The following is a 19,960-nucleotide window of genomic DNA, read 5'->3' as shown; positions in this document are numbered from 1 at the left end:
CTTGATCCTCTGCTGCCTTCGCTACTTCATCCCTCAAAGCTGCCCATTCTTCTTCTACTGTATTTCTTTCCCCCATTCCTGTCAATTGTTCCCTTATGCTCTCCCTGAAACTCTGTACAACCTCTGGTTCTTTCAGTTTATCCAGGTCCCATCTCCTTAAATTCCCACCTTTTTGCAGTTTCTTCAGTTTTAATCTACAGGTCATAACCAATAGATTGTGGTCCACATCTGCCCCTGGAAATGTCTTACAATTTAAAACCTGGTTCCTAAATCTCTGTCTTAACATTATATAATCTATCTGATACCTTTTAGTATCTCCAGGGTTCTTCCATGTATACAACCTTCTTTCATGATTCTTGAACCAAGTGTTAGCTATGATTATGTTGTGATCTGTGCAAAATTCTACCAGGCGGCTTCCTCTTTCGTTTCTTAGCCCAAATCCATATTCACCTACTATGTTTCCTTCTCTCCCTTTTCCTACACTCGAATTCCAGTCACTCATGACTATTAAAATTTCGTCTCCCTTCACAATCTGAATAATTTCTTTTATTTCATCATACATTTCTTCAATTTCTTCGTCATCTGCAGAGCTAGTTGGCATATAAACTTGTACTACTGTAGTAGGTGTGGGCTTCGTATCTATCTTGGCCACAATAATGCGTTCACTATGCTGTTTGTAGTAGCTTACCCGCATTCCTATTTTCCTATTCATTATTAAACCTACTCCTGCATTACCCCTATTTGATTTTGTGTTTATAACCCTGTGGTCACCTGACCAGAAGTCTTGTTCCTCCTGCCACCGAACTTCACTAATTCCCACTATATCTAACTTCAACCTATCCATTTCCCTTTTTAAATTTTCTAACCTACCTGCCCGATTAAGGGATCTGACATTCCACGCTCAGATCCGTAGAACGCCAGTTTTCTTTCTCCTGATAATGACATCCTCTTGAGTAGTCCTCGCCCGGAGATCCGAATGGGGGACTATTTTACCTCCGGAATATTTTACCCAAGAGGACACCATCATCATTAACCATACAGTAAAGCTGCATGCCCTCGGGAAAAATTGCGGCTGTAGTTTCCCCTTGCTTTCAACCGTTCACAGTACCAGCACAGTAAGGCTGTTTTGGTTAGTGTTACAAGGCCAGATCAGTCAGTTATCCAGACTGTCGCCCCTGCAACTACTGAAAAGGCTGCTGCCCCTCTTTAGGAACCACACGTTTGTCTGGCCTCTCAACAGATACACCTCCGTTGTGGTTGCACTTACAGTACGGCTATCTGTATCACTGAGGGACGCAAGCCTCCCCACCAACGGCAAGGTCCATGGTTCATTGGCCATTAAAATTGCTACACCACGAAGATGACGTGCTACAGACGCAAAATTTAATCGACAGGAAGAAGATGCTGTGATATGCAAATGATTAGCTTTTCAGAGCATTCACACAAGGTTGCCGCCAGTGGTGACACCTACAACGTGCTGACATGAGGAAAGTTTCCAATCGATTTCTCATACACAAACAGCAGTTGACCGGTGTTGCCTGGTGAAACGTTGTTGTGATGCCTCGTGTAAGGAGGAGAAATGTGTAACATCACGTTTCCGACTTTGATAAAGGTTGGATTGTAGTCTACCGCGATTGCGGTTTATCGTATCGCGACATTGCTGCTTGCGCTGGTCGAGATCCAATGACTGTTAGCAGAATATGGAATCGGTGGGTTCAGGAGGGTAATACGGAATGCTGTGCTGGATCCCAACGGCCTTGTATCACTAGTCGAGATGACAGGCATCTTATCCGCTTGGCTGTAATGGATTGTGCAGCCACGTCTCAATCCCTGAGTCAACAGATGGGGACGTTTACAAGACAACAACCATCTGCACGAACAGTTTGAGGTTGTTTGCAGCAGCATGGACTATTAGCTCGGAGGCCATAGCTGCCGTTACCCTTGACGGTGCATCACAGACAGGAGTGCCTGCGATGGTGTACTCAACGTTGAACCTGGATGCACGAATGGCAAAACGTCACTTTTTCGGATGAATCCAGGTTCTGTTTACAGCATCATGATGGTCACATCTGTGTTTGGCGACACCACGGTGAACGCACATTGGAAGTGTGTATTCGTCATTGCCATACTGGCGTAGCACCCAGCGTGATGGTAGGGGGTGCCATTGGTTACACGTCTTGGTCACCTCTTGTTCGCACTGAAGGCACTTTGAACAGTGGATGTTACATTTCAGATGTGTTACCACCTGTGGCTCTACCATTCACTCGATCCCTGCGAAACCCTACATTTCAGCAGGGTAATGCACGACCGCAAGTTGCAGGTTCTGTACGGGTCTTCCTGGATACACAAAATGTTCGACTGCTGCCCTGGCCAGCACATTCTCCAGATCCCTCACCAATTGAAAACATCTGGTCAATGGTGACCGAGTAACTGGCTCTTCACAATACACCAGTCACTACTCTTGATGAACTTTGGTATCATGTTGAAGCTGCATTGGCAGCTGTACCCGTGCATGCAATCCAAGCTCTGTTTGACTCAATGCTCAGGTGTATCAAGGCCGTTATTACAGCCAGAGTGGTTGTTCTGGGTACTGCTTTCTCAGGATCTATGCACCCAAATTGTGTGAAAATGTAATCACATGTCAGTTCTAGTATAATATATTTGCCCAATGAATACCCGTTTATCATCTGCATTTCTTCTTGGTGTAGCAATTTTAATGGCCAGCAGAGTAATATGGTGGTTCTAGTGTTATGGAAAAGTTCCTGTAGCAGGATATCACTAATCAAAAAGTTATATAAAGTAAAACTGTCATCAACAAGAAGGTTTTACAAACATTGGTCTTTCGGTGATTAGTTCTTGCTTTCCCCCAAATGTGAATCCTATCAAACTAACCAAAGTTTAATGTGGGCTCCAAATATAGTTGCAATTTTTCACATACAAAAGCTCTGTCAGAATGGAAATTACAGTAAATTCCAGAAAAACCCAGAGATATGGAGAACCAAAAACAGAAATTGTGGGTCTGTAATCTGATCCTTAAGGTAATGATCTGCCGGGCCATCTTAGAATTACCTAGCAAACAAAATGCTCTATTTTTTTTTAATTACTTACATAATGGCTCTGTAAAACCTTTCAGGAAATTCTTCCAATCTTCATCATCACATTCAGAGTCATACATATCTGTTGTTATATCAGGTGGAATAAAAGCACGCTCTATAGCCTCGAGTGGTGTGTCACTCAGAGACAGTTTGGATCTTGTTCTCTGACCAATACTTTCCTATACACAGAAAATAAAAAACAAATCATCATAAGATCATTTAATAACGTGCCAAGATGAGAGTTTTACAAAACAGAGACTCTATGGTCCCAAATAACCACAGAATAAAAACTTACTTTTCCTATCCCACCTAAACTATCTTTAGCTGACAAGTTTGAGCAATCATCCGTTAAATGCATCTCACTATGATGTTCATCAGGCAGCAAAAATGATACGTGTGGTGATCTCTCTGATTTACTGCATGTATTATCTGAGTCGTTAACATGAACAGTATCCACAGGTACCTTATGACTGTTTATTTCAGCAGAAAGCTGCTTATCATTTAGCTCTTTTGTGGGAGTCGTATCTGCTCTAGATTCCTCACAATCATCAACTTTGTTTTGCGTGACATCTTTGTCTCCACCCGTATCACATTCACTGTCTGTCTCCTCATCACTTCCACTACTACTGCTTTCTTCACTTTCACTTTCCAGTTCCTCATCACTATCGATTTCCAAACCCTTGTGATGAACCTCAGTGGTATTGTCTTTATTTTCTTCTCCCTCTTCTGAGTCACTGCCACTTTCATTTTCACTTTCACTCCCACTATCACTTTCCTTCTCTGATTCTTCTTCTGCTTCTTCTTCATCTTCTGCTTCTTCTTCTTCTTCATCAACATCTTCCTCTTCTTCTTCCACTATTTCTTCATCTTCTCCTTCTGTATCCTCACCACCGCTTTTAATACTGTCATCATTGCTCTCCTTTGTTGTTTCCATCTCTTTATCGTCATCACTCTGTAACAGTTAATATTCACAACATAACTGACACAATTAAGCAAAACTAAGTATTTTAAATAATGAAGTGTGTGTTTTCATTAGAAGGCTCATTCTGAAAACTGCAAAAGTGACTGTTCTCATATACTGCAACAGAGCTAAGAATAAGACAGTGCCAATCCAGGCCACTGTAGAAGAGTGTGTGTGTGTGTGTGTGTGTGTGTGTGTGTGTGTGTGTGTGTGTGTGTGTGCGCGTCATTGCCACAGTCGATGGTGCAGACTAATGACAGTTCCTCTGAGCACATGCCTTGTGTTTCTTGTGTGTTGCAGGCTGTGTGTTTGATGCAGCATACTGTAAGCATTAGAATGGTTCGGTATTCGTGTCGGAAACAAACCGAGATCATGTTGTGTATGGCGAAGAGGCAGCATGGCTATATCAATACAAATATCTCCCAGACACCAACCATATCACACAACATTTCAAACCCTCTTGAGGTGCTTGTGTTACCATGGGTCCTTCCAGACAGATAAACATGCAGGGAGGCAGCGGACTGCATATACACCAGATTTGGAAGACTGGGTTCAACAGGATATTGAGACAAACCCTAGTATAAGCTCCAAATCTGATGTATACACAGCCCACCACCTCCCTGCACGTTCATCTGTCTGTATGGACCCATGATGACATAAATGCCCAAAAATGGCTTGAAATGTTATGTGATGTGGTTGTGTGATGTGGTTGGTGTCTGTGAGGGTACTTGTTTTGGTGTAACCATGCTGCCTCTTGACCATTTCCATCTGCTTGGCTGTACATAGACACTGTCTCCATTTGTTCCCGACGTGAATACTGGAACATTCTGCAGTTTACAGTGCACTGTGTCAATCACACAGCCTGCTACACCCAAGGACAACATGGCACATCGACAGAGGAACTGTCATTTGTCAGTGCCATCTACAGTGGCAGCAATGTATTTCCTGAACACGTTCATAAGACCTATTTTTCTCCATTTCCAGTCAGGAATCCATCCCTGCAGTTTGTCAGTTTCATTAATGTTCGCCCTGTGTATATACCAATGTAAGTATGCATATTAATGATCCATATACAGAATTTTCAATTAATGTCATACACACATTTAAATCAAAATTTAGTAAAATGTTCATGAAAGTGAGCATATACAGCGAAATCTCATCTCATATAGGATTTTTTGACAGTGCTCTTGCCTACTCAAAGAGATCCAGTGCCAAACTTACTGTGGCAATTAAGCTACCTACGGAGTAACTGAAGGTCAGCAAGTGGCACTAGCACTGAACATAGAAATGAAATCAAAGAGTAACTTTACAAAGAAACCATGCATAGTGATGAACTATACGCTAGGACATCATGCACAACTTGATAAAGGTACATTTATGCTACTTATATAGAGAAGAAATTCATATTGACATTAGATAAAATTTACAAAGCTGAAATGGGCATCATAAGGTAACATTGTGAACAACGTAACAGAGATACTTGTTACTTAAAAACCAAACAGAAGACATACAGGCAACCATTAACTGGTGCAGTACAATGTAAACATAAAACTGATTCAGACAACAAAATAAAATGTAAGTTATGAAAGAATGAGTTTCCAACCAAGACCATTTCATATTTCTAAGTTGTGCCAAATCGGAATGGTCACCTGCCTCTACCATGGACATATTTCTCCATCAAGTAATGGTCAACACAGTCTGTGACGTCAAGTCACTCTTCCAAGAGCATATAAGTGTACTTACAAAAGGCTGACACAACAGACATGTTTTCTGTCCAAATGAGTCAATGGAGTGATATTTGGAGGCATAGAGTTAGAATCATTACCGGGTGCCAGCTTGGGAATCTGTCAGATAGATTTAATGTAAATTATATGCGCCAGATTACTGTCACTGACATTACTCTAAAATGTAAATGTCAGTGAAGCTCTAAATGCAAACACTATTGTGGTAACACTAAGAAATTCGCCTTATGAGACTGCAGAATAAATCAGTCATCAGATGTCCTTGTCAACCATTACAACACTGTAGTGTGCTGGTAGCATTCCACACCAATTCACACAAAATTTGCACATCAACATTTCACCTTTGCCTCATAAACAATGGAAACATATTCCATCTTCTGGCATTATAATTTAGTAACAAATGTTTCCAAAAGCTTAAAAGCTGAAAGGAGGGAAGCCAAGTGTTCTATCAATACACCTATGTAGTGCTTTTATGATGAAGACAAATGGGTGCCACACTTTTGACCAAATATTTTATGTGGCATACATGAGGGGGGGGGGGGAGAGAGAGAGAGAGAAAAGAGAGAGAGAGAGAAAAGAGAGAGAGAGAGAGAGAGAGAGAGAGAGAGAGAGAGAGAGAGAGAGAGACTGCTAAATATTGATGGACATTGGGCTACATCCTTCACTCACATGGGAAGAGACTCCATTATATAAAACAATGGAAGAAGATGACATGGCACTTGGTCTGGCCCAGTGGGCATACCTTAAAAAATATTTATTTGCCTGGGATAATGAAACATAACTCTTGTCAACCACCTGTTCAAAGCACTTATTTACCATGCATAAAATAAAAATTATTAAAGGAAACATTTTTTCCACCGCAATCAGAATGGAAATCGGAAATTATGGAGATGGGACCTTAGTTAAACTGAAGGATCCACAGGTTGATGAGAGTTGAAAAAGAGAGTATTAGGCAATCATTCACTGAAACAAGAGAAAGAAATACAATAGAATGGGTAACTTTGAGAGATGGTATAGTGATGACAATAGACTGTCAAACAGGCAAAAAGACATGGCCTAGTAGGAATCCTGGGATGACATAGGATGTATAGAATTTAACCTATGAATAAAATGAAGCAGGTGAAAGAGAACACACATAACTAAAAAATGATGCTGACAGAAAGCACATAATGGCAAATTGGGAATGGCTAGATGATAAATGCAAGGATTTAGACGCAATCGTAACTAGGGGACAGACAGATGCAGCCTATAGGATGACTACAGAGACCTTTGGAGAAAATGAGAAGCACAGAAACTGTATAAACAGAAAGAGCTCAATTGGCAAGCTGGTACTAAGCAAAGAATAGAGAGCTGAAAAGAATATAGTAAACCTATAGGAAACAAACTTGAGAATAAAATTACAGAAAGAGAAGGCGAAGAATAGGTGAAAATGAGATGGAAGATATAATATTGCAAAAATAATTTGACAGAGCACTGAAAGACCTAAGTGGAAACTAGACCCATGGAGTAGAAGACATTCCCTTAGAATTATTGAGATCCTTGGGAGAGCCAGCCAGATCTGGTTCAAGAGCATTTTTCCACACAATTGACTATCATCTAGTGTCCCCTATATCCATCATCCCTTGTAGACTTTCACCCGTACAGTTTTCGTTACTAACTGTGATAGCAAAAATCTTGGAGTTGGATGTCCATTGCACCCCTCTCAACTTGGCATCCCAAGCAGCTGCTACAAAAAAATTCGGATTCCACAGAAGGCAGGTCTGGACAAGAGTGAATCCATAGGATTCACTCCATCAGTTTAATATGTCATGGCTGCAAAACAATCACAAGAATTATTTACAGAAGAATGGGAAAAAAAACTGGTCAGAGCCAATCACAGCGAAGGTCTGTTCGGGTTCTGGAGAGATGCAAGAACATGTGACATAATAATGACCAAACAACTAATCCTAGACGATAGGTTGGAGAAAGGTAAGACTATGGTTTATGGCATTTGTAGATTTAGAAAAAGCTTTTGACAATGCTGACTGGGATACATTCTTTGAAATTTTTAAGGTAACAGGGACAAAATACAGGGAACAAAAGATTATTTACAACTTGTATACAAGCCAGACTGGAGTTATAAAAAGTTGAAAGGCATGAAAGGGAAGCCACAGTTAAGAAGCGAAAGAGCAGAGTTGTTGCCTACCTCCAAGGTTATTCAATCTGTACACTGAGCAAGCTGGAAAGAAAACAAGGAGAAATTTTGAGAAGGAATTAAAGTTCAGAGAGAATAAATAAAATCTTGGTGGTCTACCAATGACAAAATCCAGTCAGAGGTACCAAAGAACCTGCAAGAGCAATTGAATGGAATGGAAAATTTCTTGAAAAGATGCAATAAGATGAACGTCAACAAATGTAAAACAAGGATAATAGAATGTAGTCAAATTAATCAGACAATACTGAGTGAATTAGATTAGAAATGGAATGGAAATGAAGTCCCATGCTTCTTGACAGAGCATAGGGGAACGATGCGGGAGACCCGCACCTTCGTACTAGGCAAGGTCCTAATAGAGATGGTTTGCCGTTGCCTTCCTCCAACCATAATGGGGATGAATGATGATAATGAAGATGACACAACAACACCCATCTCAGGGCAGGTGAAAATCCCTGAGCCTGCCAGGAATCAACCCAGGACCCCTTGCTCGGGAAGCGAGAACACTACCACGAGACCACGAGTGGCAGACTAGATTAGAAATAGAGTTGGATTATGCTATTTAGGCATAAAAATGCTCAGCTATAGAAACACCTGTGAAGCAACAAGCTGGCAAATGCTGAAGATCAGATTGATAGAGTGAATAACAAATGAGGCTATACAGATTCAGATTGAGGAAAAAAGAAATTTATGGCATAACTTGACTAAACTTTCACCTTCAGTTCCTTGGGCACATCTTGAGAAGGAAAGGGGATAATTTAGAGAAGACTATCATGCAGGGAAAAACTGAAGGCAAAAGATCATGTGGGGGAGCAGCAAGCAGATGGTTGGTTTAAGTGAAGAAGATTACCAGCCTGCCTCTTCGCATTATATTAAGAAAGGCCGAATATAGCTGTGGATGGAGACATCTGCTTGAAGTTTCAACTACGTAAGAATGAACGAGGAAATGAGGTCACGACACTCAGCAATGAGTAAAATGGCTAAAGAGAGAGATAACTAAAAGAAGGGATCAATTGACAGGACACATCCTTAGGCATCAAACAATTGCCGATTTGGGAGGGGGTGGGGGGAGGGGGGGGGGGGGAGAGGGAGTAAAAAAAATTGTAGTGGATGCCAAAGGCTTCAACACATAAGCAGATTCAAATGGATGTAGATTGTGACAGTTATGCAGAGATGAAGAGGTTTGCAAAGGATAGACTAGTATGGACAGCTGCATCAAACCAGTCTTTAACTGGAGACGACGACAACAACCACCACCACCACCACCACCACCAACAACAACAACAAAAACAACAACAACAAAAAGAATCATTATTCAATGTTATCTGCAATATCTCAGTACTCTCAACACAGCAAACTGTGTGCATCTGTCTATGTATGGTTATCAGCAAAACTGAGAATAAGAAGTGCAGAGTACCAACTCCAAAGAAAGAAAGAAATCATTACTAGCGACGCATAATATTTTAACTTATTACCTGCTCCTGATCATCAGTGGGCTGATATTCTTCATCATCACTTGAGTCCTCTGGCAATTCTTGCTCAATTAAAACACGGCACTTTGAAGTTGCTTGTCGTTTCACAGGGGTTCCTATAGCTGAGGTGGGCTGTGATCCTTGCATCTGTCTTCACAGGATATATAAAAAGACATACCAGTTTATGAAAGAGCTAAAACTCATTATTTATTAGCTACAATTAGCATCTTTTATGAGGTATGCTCATTTTTTAATGCTACAACAACTCTTTTCAAATAATTTAGAGGGATAAAATTATTCATGCACAAATTTACATGCTTTAGTCCACGAATAATTATTGGAAAATCAAAAGATAAACTCCTGGCAATACATGTGATTGGATGGATAAAAAATCAGTCTTTTCTTCTCATCCTGTCCGGTAAGCCTCCCTTGACCCGGGGTTCTGCGTGACTTTTCCCGAACTCCACCCCTTTTCCTAAGCCTCTGCAGTTCTTTTCCTTTATCCCTATTCCTCCCCCTTCAATCCTTCTGCCAGAGGAAGGAGCCACTGGCTCCAAAAGCTTGTATATGTGAAACCTGGGAAATGCGTGTGTTGTGCTCCCCCCGCTTGGTGAGTAAATTTTTTATCTACCCAACTACATTATACTGTCAAAAGACAAATCCTGATTTAGCAAATAGCTTATACTATTCTTTAGACACTCAACAAAAATAAAAATGTAAAAAGGGAATGCTCATTAAGGAATCAATCCTGTAACTTAAATTATAATCAAATACAGTGGAATCTCGCATAGTGAGTATAATTCGTTCAAGAATCTTGCTTGTAGTGCGAAACACTCATTAAACGAAACAATTTATCTTATACAAATTAATGCAAAATATGATAATGCATTCCATGTAGAAAAAGTAATAAAAGTTTTATCTTATTCATGCCACTGATTCAAAAAACTTATACATACAGCATTATGTACTTTATTATTCATGATATGTAACTAATTCCTTCTTATTAGGTTGCTATCTATAGTCAATTGTTTCTTCTGATGCTACAACACTTGGCGAAAATGCGACACAGCATAACTGTCAAATAAATGCATAGCCATTGCTTTATTGGAGGTATGATTTTCAGTGTATGATGCAACTGATTCCCATGCTTTCACCTTTTCTCTTATTGTGCCAGAAGATCGCTGCTTTGCTTTACCGCCTCTTCCTCTTCCTCTTCCTCCTCCTCCTTCTCTGAAGAACTCCTCTCTACAACTTACCACTGTGAAACACACTGCAACTCCATAAACTCTTCTGCAGTCATTTCTTGGTTGTGACCTTCCACTAACTCATCGACATCATTGTTATCCACTTCTAGCCCATGGTCTTTGCCAAAGACACAATCTCATTGACTACAGGCTCCACAGGTACTGGCTAAAATGCCTCAGAATCACATTCAACAACACATTCTGGCCAAAGCTTCTTCCAAGCAGAAGTGAAAGTTCTAGTGGTAACCCCTTCCATGTCTTTTCAATCACCTTAAAGCAGGCAACAGTGTTGAAGTGATGTTCCCAAAACTCTCTGAGAGTGAGACTGGTAGCTTCAGTCAACTCAAAGAATGCTCTAAGAATGCTTTAGTATAGAACTTCTGAAATATGGAAATAATCTGTTGGTCCATAGGCTCGAGTAATGGAGCGATGTTGGGAGACATGAATTGGATCTTGATGAATTAAAAATTCTTCAAGGAGAATGGGCAGGAGTGTTATCCATAACAAGCAAGACATAGAGAGGAAGATTCATCTCAAGCAAATATTTTTTCACCAAAGGACCAAACAAACAGTTCATTGGTCCAATCACAACAAAAATCATGTGTCACCCAAGCCTTGTCATCGGACCATATTGCACAAGCACTTTATAATGAATAAAGGAAGATGTAAATGGCATATAATACAAATGCGACTTAACTATCACATTGGGAAGCAGTAGAAAATCATGGTCTTTTATTTATTACTACTATCGTATTTTTGCCAGGACTGTACATGTGTAGGGTGTATAAGTATACAGGGTGTTACAAAAAGGTATGGCCAAACTTTCAGGAAACATTCCTCACACACAAAGAAAGAAAATATGTTATGTGGACATGTGTCCGGAAACGCTTACTTTCCATGTTAAAGCTCATTTTATTACTTCTCTTCAAATCACATTAATCATGGAATGGAAACACACAGCAACAGAACGTACCAGCGTGACTTCAAACACTCTGTTACAGGAAATTTTCAATATGTCCTCCGTTAGCGAGGATACATGCATCCACCCTCTGTCGCATGGAATCCCTGATGCGCTGATGCAGCCCGGGAGAATGGTGTATTGTACCACAGCCATCCACAATACGAGCACGAAGAGTCTCTACATTTGGTACTGGGGTTGCGTAGACAAGAGCTTTCAAATGCCCCCATAAATGAAAGTCAAGAGGGTTGAGGTAAGGAGAGCGTGGAGGCCATGGAATTGGTTCGCCTCTACCAATCCATCGGTCACCAGATCTGTTGTTGAGAAGCGCACAAACACTTCGACTGAAATGTACAGGAGCTCCACTGTGCATGAACCACATGTTGTGTCGTACATGTAAATGCACATGTTCTAGCAGCACAGGTAGAGTATCCCATATGAAATCATGATAACGTGCTCCATTGAGCGTAGGTGGAAACGTAGGTGACAAAACTAAAATGAGCTCTAATATGGAAATTAAGCGTTTCCGGACACATGTCCTCATAACATCTTTTCTTTATTTGTGTGTGAGGAATGTTTCCTGAAAGTTTGGCCGTACCTTTTTCTAACACCCTGTATATATGCGAATGACATCCTAAATGACCAGAGAGTGTTAAACAACAAATTGTTTCTAAGACCTTTCCATAAATGACTAATAAAATCTACACAATCTTCTTCCACCTGTACTGTTTCTCACCTGAGTTCACCTAACATTCCAGCAGGACTACTTGCTCAATTAAACTAACTGCTAAATGTATCATCTAACAGCACTCTAATGAACCATATGTAATCCAGCCATTAGGTATGGTTTCCAAAATGCAGCTCCAAATTCTAGTATTTGTCACAGTAACAGCAGATTTGATAATTCTTTAGTTTCTTTGCAACTACAGTTGTTGTTGTTGTTGTTGTTGTTGTTGTTGTAGTCTTCAGTCCAAGGACTCATTTGATGCCACTCTCCATGCTGGACCATCCTGTGCAAGTCTCTTTATCTCTACATAATTACTGCAGCCTACATCTGAATCATTTTAGTGTATTCAAACCTTGGTCTCCCTCGCTTATCTTGCTATTGCCAGTCTGCATTTTATATCTTCCTCATTTCAGCCATAGTCAGTTATATTGATGCCCAAACAACAAATCTTATCTACTACATTTATTGTCTCATTCCCTAATCTAGTTCCATCATCATCACCTGATTTACTTTAACTACAATCCACACCCAGAGATCTGAGTGGTGGATTACATTACTTCCAGAATACTTAACACATGCTGTAGGGCTGCATGTCTTTGGAAAAAAGAAAATAATGCTTGTAATGACTGCTTTCAGCCATTCGCACTACCAGTGCAGCAAGGTCACGATAGCTGATGTTAATAAGGTCCAATCAGAGGCTGCTATCCCTCTTCAGAAATCAAAGATTAGCCGGCCATCTCCACAGGGACTACAACATGGCTGGGTTTATCATAGAGGCACACAATTACTTTCCAATTATAATTACTTTCTCATACTCACACATCATAGAATGTAGAGCACCGCACACTGCATTTTGATATATGAGATGTGATTGGAAAGTTTTAAGAATGGATCCGCTACTGCTTACTGGTTTGGCGGGCAGGTACACGGAGGGTGGGGAGTGAGTCATTGCCTTGTCCTTGAACACCCTCTGACAGAAAATTGCATTTCCTTTATTCAGTTCATTGTGGCAGCTGATTGAGTGCGGGTCTTTTAGGGCTTGTTGCTGGAATCTGTCTACATGACAATGGACGTAAAAATGGAGCAACGAGTTTGTGTGAAATTTTGTTTTAAAACCAGGAAATCAGCTTCTAAGACTTACGAACTATTAAAAACAGCTTTTGGAGGTAATTGTATGAGCCAGTCAAATGTTTTTGTCTGGTTCAACAGATTTAAAAATTGCTGTGAGTCATTTGAAGATGAACCACGGTCCGGCCGTCCTTCCACCTCAAAAACAATGAAAATGTTGCGAAAGTTCGTGACTTAGTGTGTGCGTTCTGACAGTAGACTTAAAATTAAAGAGATGGCTGATGAACTTAAGTTTCTATACAGTTCAGTCAATTTTAACTGAAGATCTGAACATGTGTCGAGTGTCCACAAAATTCATTCCGAAAGTGTTGTCAAATGACTTGAAGTGTGCCAAGAACTGACTAATTGGACTAAAAATGACTCAGATTTGTTAAATAGGGTAATTACAGGTGACCCTGAAACCAAAGTGCAGTTTTTGCAGTGGAAGACTCCAGGTTCACTACGACCGAAAAAAAGAATGGAAAAGTTGGTCGAAGGTGAAAACAAGGTTGGTGATTTTTTTCGATGCTATCAGTATTGTGCATCATGAATTTACCCCTGCAGCACAAACAATTAACCAGGAATGCTACAAATGTGTCCTTCAGCATTTGTGCGATAAGGTGTGGAAGAAAAGGCCTGCATTGTGGAAAGACAGGAGTTGGGTGCTACATGACAATGCTCCAGCTCATCATGCTTTCTCCATCGTTGAATTTTTGACCAAATTCAAAATTCCTGTGCTTCCACAACTGCCATATTCCCCAGATTTGGCCCCTGCGGACTTCTACCTGTTTCCCAAACCGAAATTTTCACTGAAATGGAAGCGATTTGACTCAATTGAAGACATCCAGGCGAATACGGAGAGCGTCCTTAACACACTCCAGGAAAAAAAATTTCAGAAATGTTTCTAAATGTAGAAACACCATTGGAGTTGGCGTGTTCAGTCAGAAGGAGACTATTTTGAAGGAGATGCATCACAGTAGCATGTAAGTACCACCACTGACAATTACAAGCCCATTCTTAAAACTTTCCAATCACACCTCGTATACATTTTTTAGTCATGCATGCTGCCAGCTAGAATCATTCAGATGTATATTGCTTACAGTCAATGAACGGCCAGCACAGCATACACATCACACGCAAATCTTTTACAATATTGGTGACTGAATGCTTTTGTACACTGTGGGAATGATAAAGATTAACTGCATTACAACAAAGATAGTAGGAATATAAGGACCTTATGTCACATCAACAAAGATATTATTAGATATTGAGGAACCAACTATGACTGGGAAGGACAAGTAAGGAAATGAATTTATCACTTGCCATTGCTGACTTAGTGAAAACTTGGAAAACCTAAATTTGGTTGGTCAGATGCAGATTTGAACACTGCACTTGCAGAATACAAGTGTCTTAACCAGTGAGCCACCTCACCTATGCTGGCTGTGAGACTACAGATAATTCACATTATGATGAAAGTATGAATCTTTGCATCCTCTCAATATGTACCCAGAGAAATTGCAAAATGGTTGAAAACCACTGCTGCTTTTCCTGAAAATTGAATTCGGATCACAATGAAGCTTGTTTATCATTTACATGATACACTGCAATTCTTGGAATTAAATGTTCCGATAAATTCAAACAACTGCCGATCATGAAACAAGTTTTCAACTGCTAAGGATTTTCTTTCCAGCTAACATTGTGCTGAATGAAAGTTACAATTTGGAAACTATTCCTTCTGTGTGGCTAAATCATTCCCTGCCCCTTTTCCTTTCTACTGGTAACGCACACTGTCCAGCCAAGTATACAGGAGAATCACAGGCAATATTTAACACAAATACTAGTTAAATGTATGTTTTGAAATACAATCAGGCAAAGCAGGTGAACAAAGCATCAGATTTTGTGCAAACTCCTTGCCTATTCACATCCTTCGACTTTTCTGTAAGTCAGTATCCATTTTTCTTTCAAATTCCCTGGGTGTTAACAATTGTAATATCCTCTTGAATTAATAATGACATGGATGGCAATAGTAAAATACTTCATGAAATTGATGCAGTCCATTCATTTGTAAGACCCTCATTAATGTCTCTCCCATTAGTAGAAATTTTTTCACTTCCAAAAATAGTTTTTACACTCCTCTAACAAGCTACCCAACATTTGGTGCCCAGTGGTCTACTTATCCAAGACAACTTTTTATTCCTTCATTGTTGTGGATATGACAAAATTTCTTACATTATCTACCAGACTACTACAAATTGTCATCCTAACTTGAATACATGAAAAATATTTCATCCTCTTTTGTAGAAACATAAAGGTACGTAGGGACTTCAGAAAATAAATTACACATGTCATCCCCTGTTAAGCCTACTGCACAACAAGAGTGGGGCATTTTCAGAATAGAGCACATGTTCCAAGTTTCTGCAGACACAGTTCTGGTGTGGAACAGATAACAGGCGCATCATAGTGTGAGACAGAAATGGTGCAACAATCTAAAGTCTCCAGAGTTGAAGTATTTGGTGCAGTAAGATTCTTTTGGGCAAACAGACTAAATTACACACAGATTCACTGTGAAATTCTGGTATATGTGGCCCAAATGCAGTGTTGCATCCAGCTGTAGTGAAGTGGTGCCCAACAATTTGACAAAGGCTGCACATGTGGGAGTGATGCTGATCAGACAGTCCAAATCCTGCACCATACAATTTAATTCCTTTTGCAAGCTGATAGAACACCTGGGTAAAGAGATTTTCCAACAAAGAGGATATATACGCAGCAGTTCTTAAATGGCTTTGAGAACAAGGAGCTAATTTCTATTGTTGAGAAACTGAACAATTGGTAGAACATTACGATGGTTGTTTATAGACTATGTTGAAAAATAGTGTCATGTATCTAAGTCACTTTGATATGTAGTGATGCATTCAATAAAAGTTCATTGGGCTGTCATAATAATGTATAATTTACTTTTTGAAGTCATCTCATATCACAAACTTCAATAAACATTTTTAATTGTAACTACAATTTCTGATGCTATTACAACCTGTGGCACTAGATAAGTCATTGGTATCACTTTTACAAACGAACAAACAAAAATGAACCTAATATGTAATAGGAACTTACTTTGCTTTTGCTCTTGTAATCTTTGGTTCGTATGGTATATCTAGAGAATCACACTTCCCCAAAAGAGCTTGGCGCACCATTCCAAGAACATGTTCATCTGTTATAATAGTCTGTAGAAAAAAAAAGAAGGAAAATTATGTAATATTAGTAGAACTGCAAACTAAATATGAACTCAAATATAAATAGAGTGAAAAAATATTTAAATAAAAGAAAATTAAATTAAGATTGTAACTGAAACATCCACACCTAGTTGACATTATTGTTTCAAAAGATAAAGATCTATATCAATCCGCAGTTTCTGGATAATGGTGTGTGCACTTGGAGAGAGGGTGGCACAAGTACAAAAATACAACAAAGTACTAGAAATACTTATGATGATGGGCAGGTATACATTACTTGAACTGTATTAGCAAATTACTCTTTAAGACATCAGGTACAATCAATCACGATACTCCACTGCAGTCACAAAAAAATGTGTCAACAATGGCACAACTATGGGTCTCCACATGCAGAACAGATGATGAATGGCATGCTAAAAAACTTGTGTCTTCTCCAATATTGTACTCCACCGGGAGATGTGAGGCAGATTCTTCGCACAGCAATGACACCTCTCTTACCAACTGCTTTGGACAAGACATGGACACCTTAATAGCCAGCCATCTAACAAGACTATCAGTGCCACCTGTTCATTATCAAAATATACTAATGAGAGCTGGACAGGGAAATTCAATGAGCACTGCAGATTCAATGAGCTTCACAGTTTCCATGGCACTAGTTTTTCATCACAGTTAGTGCACAAGTTCTTAATGTATTAAAATAAAATTAAAAACTTTGGCTATTCCTGTTTATCACAATATTTGATACATTTTTTAACTTCTTAGATCACTTAAAAGTAACAAAGTAACTGATTATGAGACCCCACAGAAACCTAGGGATCGTCAATGTTAATGGACAGAAAAGTACGCTATTTTTTCCCGTAGCTCAATCTTTCATGCCAAGTTCAATGTAATACAGAATGAGATGCTGAACAAAATCTGTGTGGCTGTTAAGAGGGCAACTACCTTCAACAACTTCTATAGGGGAATATTATCAAAAGATCTCTTACAAAACCCAAATAATTTCTGTTCATACATATGGGTTGATAGTGGCGGCAAAGTTAAGTGTCCAGACACTCATGGACAAGAAATGAGGTGAAAGGGGCAGAGGGGACAGGGTGTGTGAGTGGGGGGGAGGGGGGGGGGGGCAGCAGAAGTGATCCACAAAACCACCCTCAAATCTCATTGATGTTCTTATGTTGTGGAATGTTTTCCAAGCTCAAACAGCACAGACTCCAAAAACATCAATCAAATTGAAATTACAACTGTGTGGGGTATTTATGATTACAATATCAATGAATCACAGGTGGAATCTGACAATTATTAAAAAAGGTTGGGTAAAACAGTTTATATGGAACGATAATAATGGTTCAGTCATAGGTAAAGCAGGTGGCAGACTGCAATTCACTGGTAGAATACTAGGGAAATGCAGTCAGTCTACAAAGAAGACTGCATACAAAACACTCCTCTGACCAATCTTAGAATATTAATATACCAAATAAGACTAACAGACGATATTTAACAAATAGAAAGAAGGGCAGCATGAATGGTCTTAGTCTGTATGACTCATGGGAGTGCATCGCAAAGATACTGAAAGAACTGAATTGGCAGACGCTTGAAGATAGGCACAAACTATTCGGTGAAAATCTACTTACAAAGTCTCTACAACTAACTTTAAATGACGACTCTAGGAATATATTACAACTCAGTAATACGGCTCTTTTAGATATTGCAAATACAAGACTAGACCAATTACAACAAACACAGACGCATTTAAGCAATCATTCTGCCTACACTCCACAAGTGAGTGGAATGCGAAAAAGCCCTAATAACTAGTACAATGGAGAGAACCTTCTGCCAAGGATTTCTCACTGATGTGCAAAGTGTGGATATAGATGTAAATGTTTCTCAAGAATAACACAAGTTCTGTGTCTAGCATAGATAGGAACTAATCACCACATAGCCTGCTTTAGCACGTTGTGGCATGTGATGTATAGGTTCTAGCTGACAATAAATTAGATGAGTTAGAAGCAGCCTTGGAGAAAGGTTGGAGAAAATTGAGCCTTCAATACTGCAAACTGGACTGTCAGTAATGTGTTCACAGTGCTGTGCACTAACTCAAACTGAAACCTTACAAAGTAATGCTAGTGCACTGATTGGACAATCCACATGTTACCATCAGAGGTTGTCAATTGAATCTACAATGTCCATCTCTATAGTATGTTTCCTGGGTTTCATCAATAGGTATGCCTCTTCTGCAGAAGCAGCTCCCTGTGTACTGGCAACCATTCACACGGTAGGCAAATATGGACTTTTAACAGCGTATAGCCAAATATAGAGGGTCTATACAAGGTAGATGAACTTGAGGGCAATATTATGGAAATGGAAGAGGACGGACATGAAGATGAGATGAGAGATATGATACTGCATGAAGAATTTGACAAAGCACTGAAAGACTTAAGTCTAAACAAGACTCTGGGAGTAGACAACATTCCATTAGAACTACAGATAGCCTTGGGAGAGCCAGCCATGACAAAACTCTTCCACCTGTTGAGCAAGATGTACAGTCAGTTCCACAAAAAAGTGTACACCATAATTTTAAACGTAACATCCGCAGCGACATCTTTGATAGTGGTCTTCAATCTATAACCACTGCACTTTTGCATAGTGTATAAATGAACAGTGTGAGAGTTGAATGTTTTTTTTGTCAGTTGCAGTTTAAAATGAGTGCAAAATATCTTAAGCATCATGAGGCAGTGTTCCTTGTAAATCATCAAAAGGGATCAAAGGTTTCATATTGGAGCTGCTGCTGAAATTCTCAGAAAGTCAAAGACATTCGTTGTGACGTGGGTCAAATGAAATTTGGAGGTTGGCAACAGGGATGATTCACCAGAGAGAGAGCTAAGCTGCCAAGCTATAATCAATAATGGTGACGACTGGATTAACTATTAGGTAATTGTGCAATTAGTAATAACATGTATTTTCATGTAAACATATATTTATAATAGTGTCTTTTGTTTCATACAGATAATGGTGTACACTTTCTTGTGGAACTGACTGTATGAGACAGGTGAAATACCCTCAGATTTCAAAAAGAATACAACAATTCCAATTCCAAAGAAAGCAGGTGCTGAAAGGTGTGAAAATTACCGAACTATCAGTTCAATTAGTCATGATTGCAAAATACTAACATAAATTCTTTACGGAAGAATGGGAAATCTTGTACAGGCCAACCTTGGCGAAGATCAGGTCAGATT

General features: G+C 39.6%; 1 protein-coding gene across 2 annotated transcripts in view; it reads right to left on the bottom strand.

Annotated features, from left to right (window-relative positions):
* Positions 1-19,960, bottom strand: part of LOC124795441 (GON-4-like protein) — a 180,253-nt gene that overhangs the window by 101,384 nt on the left and 58,909 nt on the right. For both annotated transcript variants that reach the window (XM_047259464.1, XM_047259465.1), the window contains exons 3-6: positions 16,609-16,718; positions 9,465-9,612; positions 3,391-4,047; positions 3,109-3,274 (exon numbers count right to left, since the gene is read on the bottom strand). In XM_047259464.1, the coding sequence (XP_047115420.1) occupies positions 3,109-3,274; positions 3,391-4,047; positions 9,465-9,612; positions 16,609-16,718 (1,081 nt within the window). The remainder of the gene's footprint in view (positions 1-3,108; positions 3,275-3,390; positions 4,048-9,464; positions 9,613-16,608; positions 16,719-19,960) is intronic.

This window comes from Schistocerca piceifrons, chromosome 4 (genome assembly GCF_021461385.2).
Source record: "Schistocerca piceifrons isolate TAMUIC-IGC-003096 chromosome 4, iqSchPice1.1, whole genome shotgun sequence".
Classification (NCBI taxonomy): domain Eukaryota; kingdom Metazoa; phylum Arthropoda; class Insecta; order Orthoptera; family Acrididae; genus Schistocerca; species Schistocerca piceifrons.
This window is presented reverse-complemented; position numbering and strand designations above follow the sequence as displayed.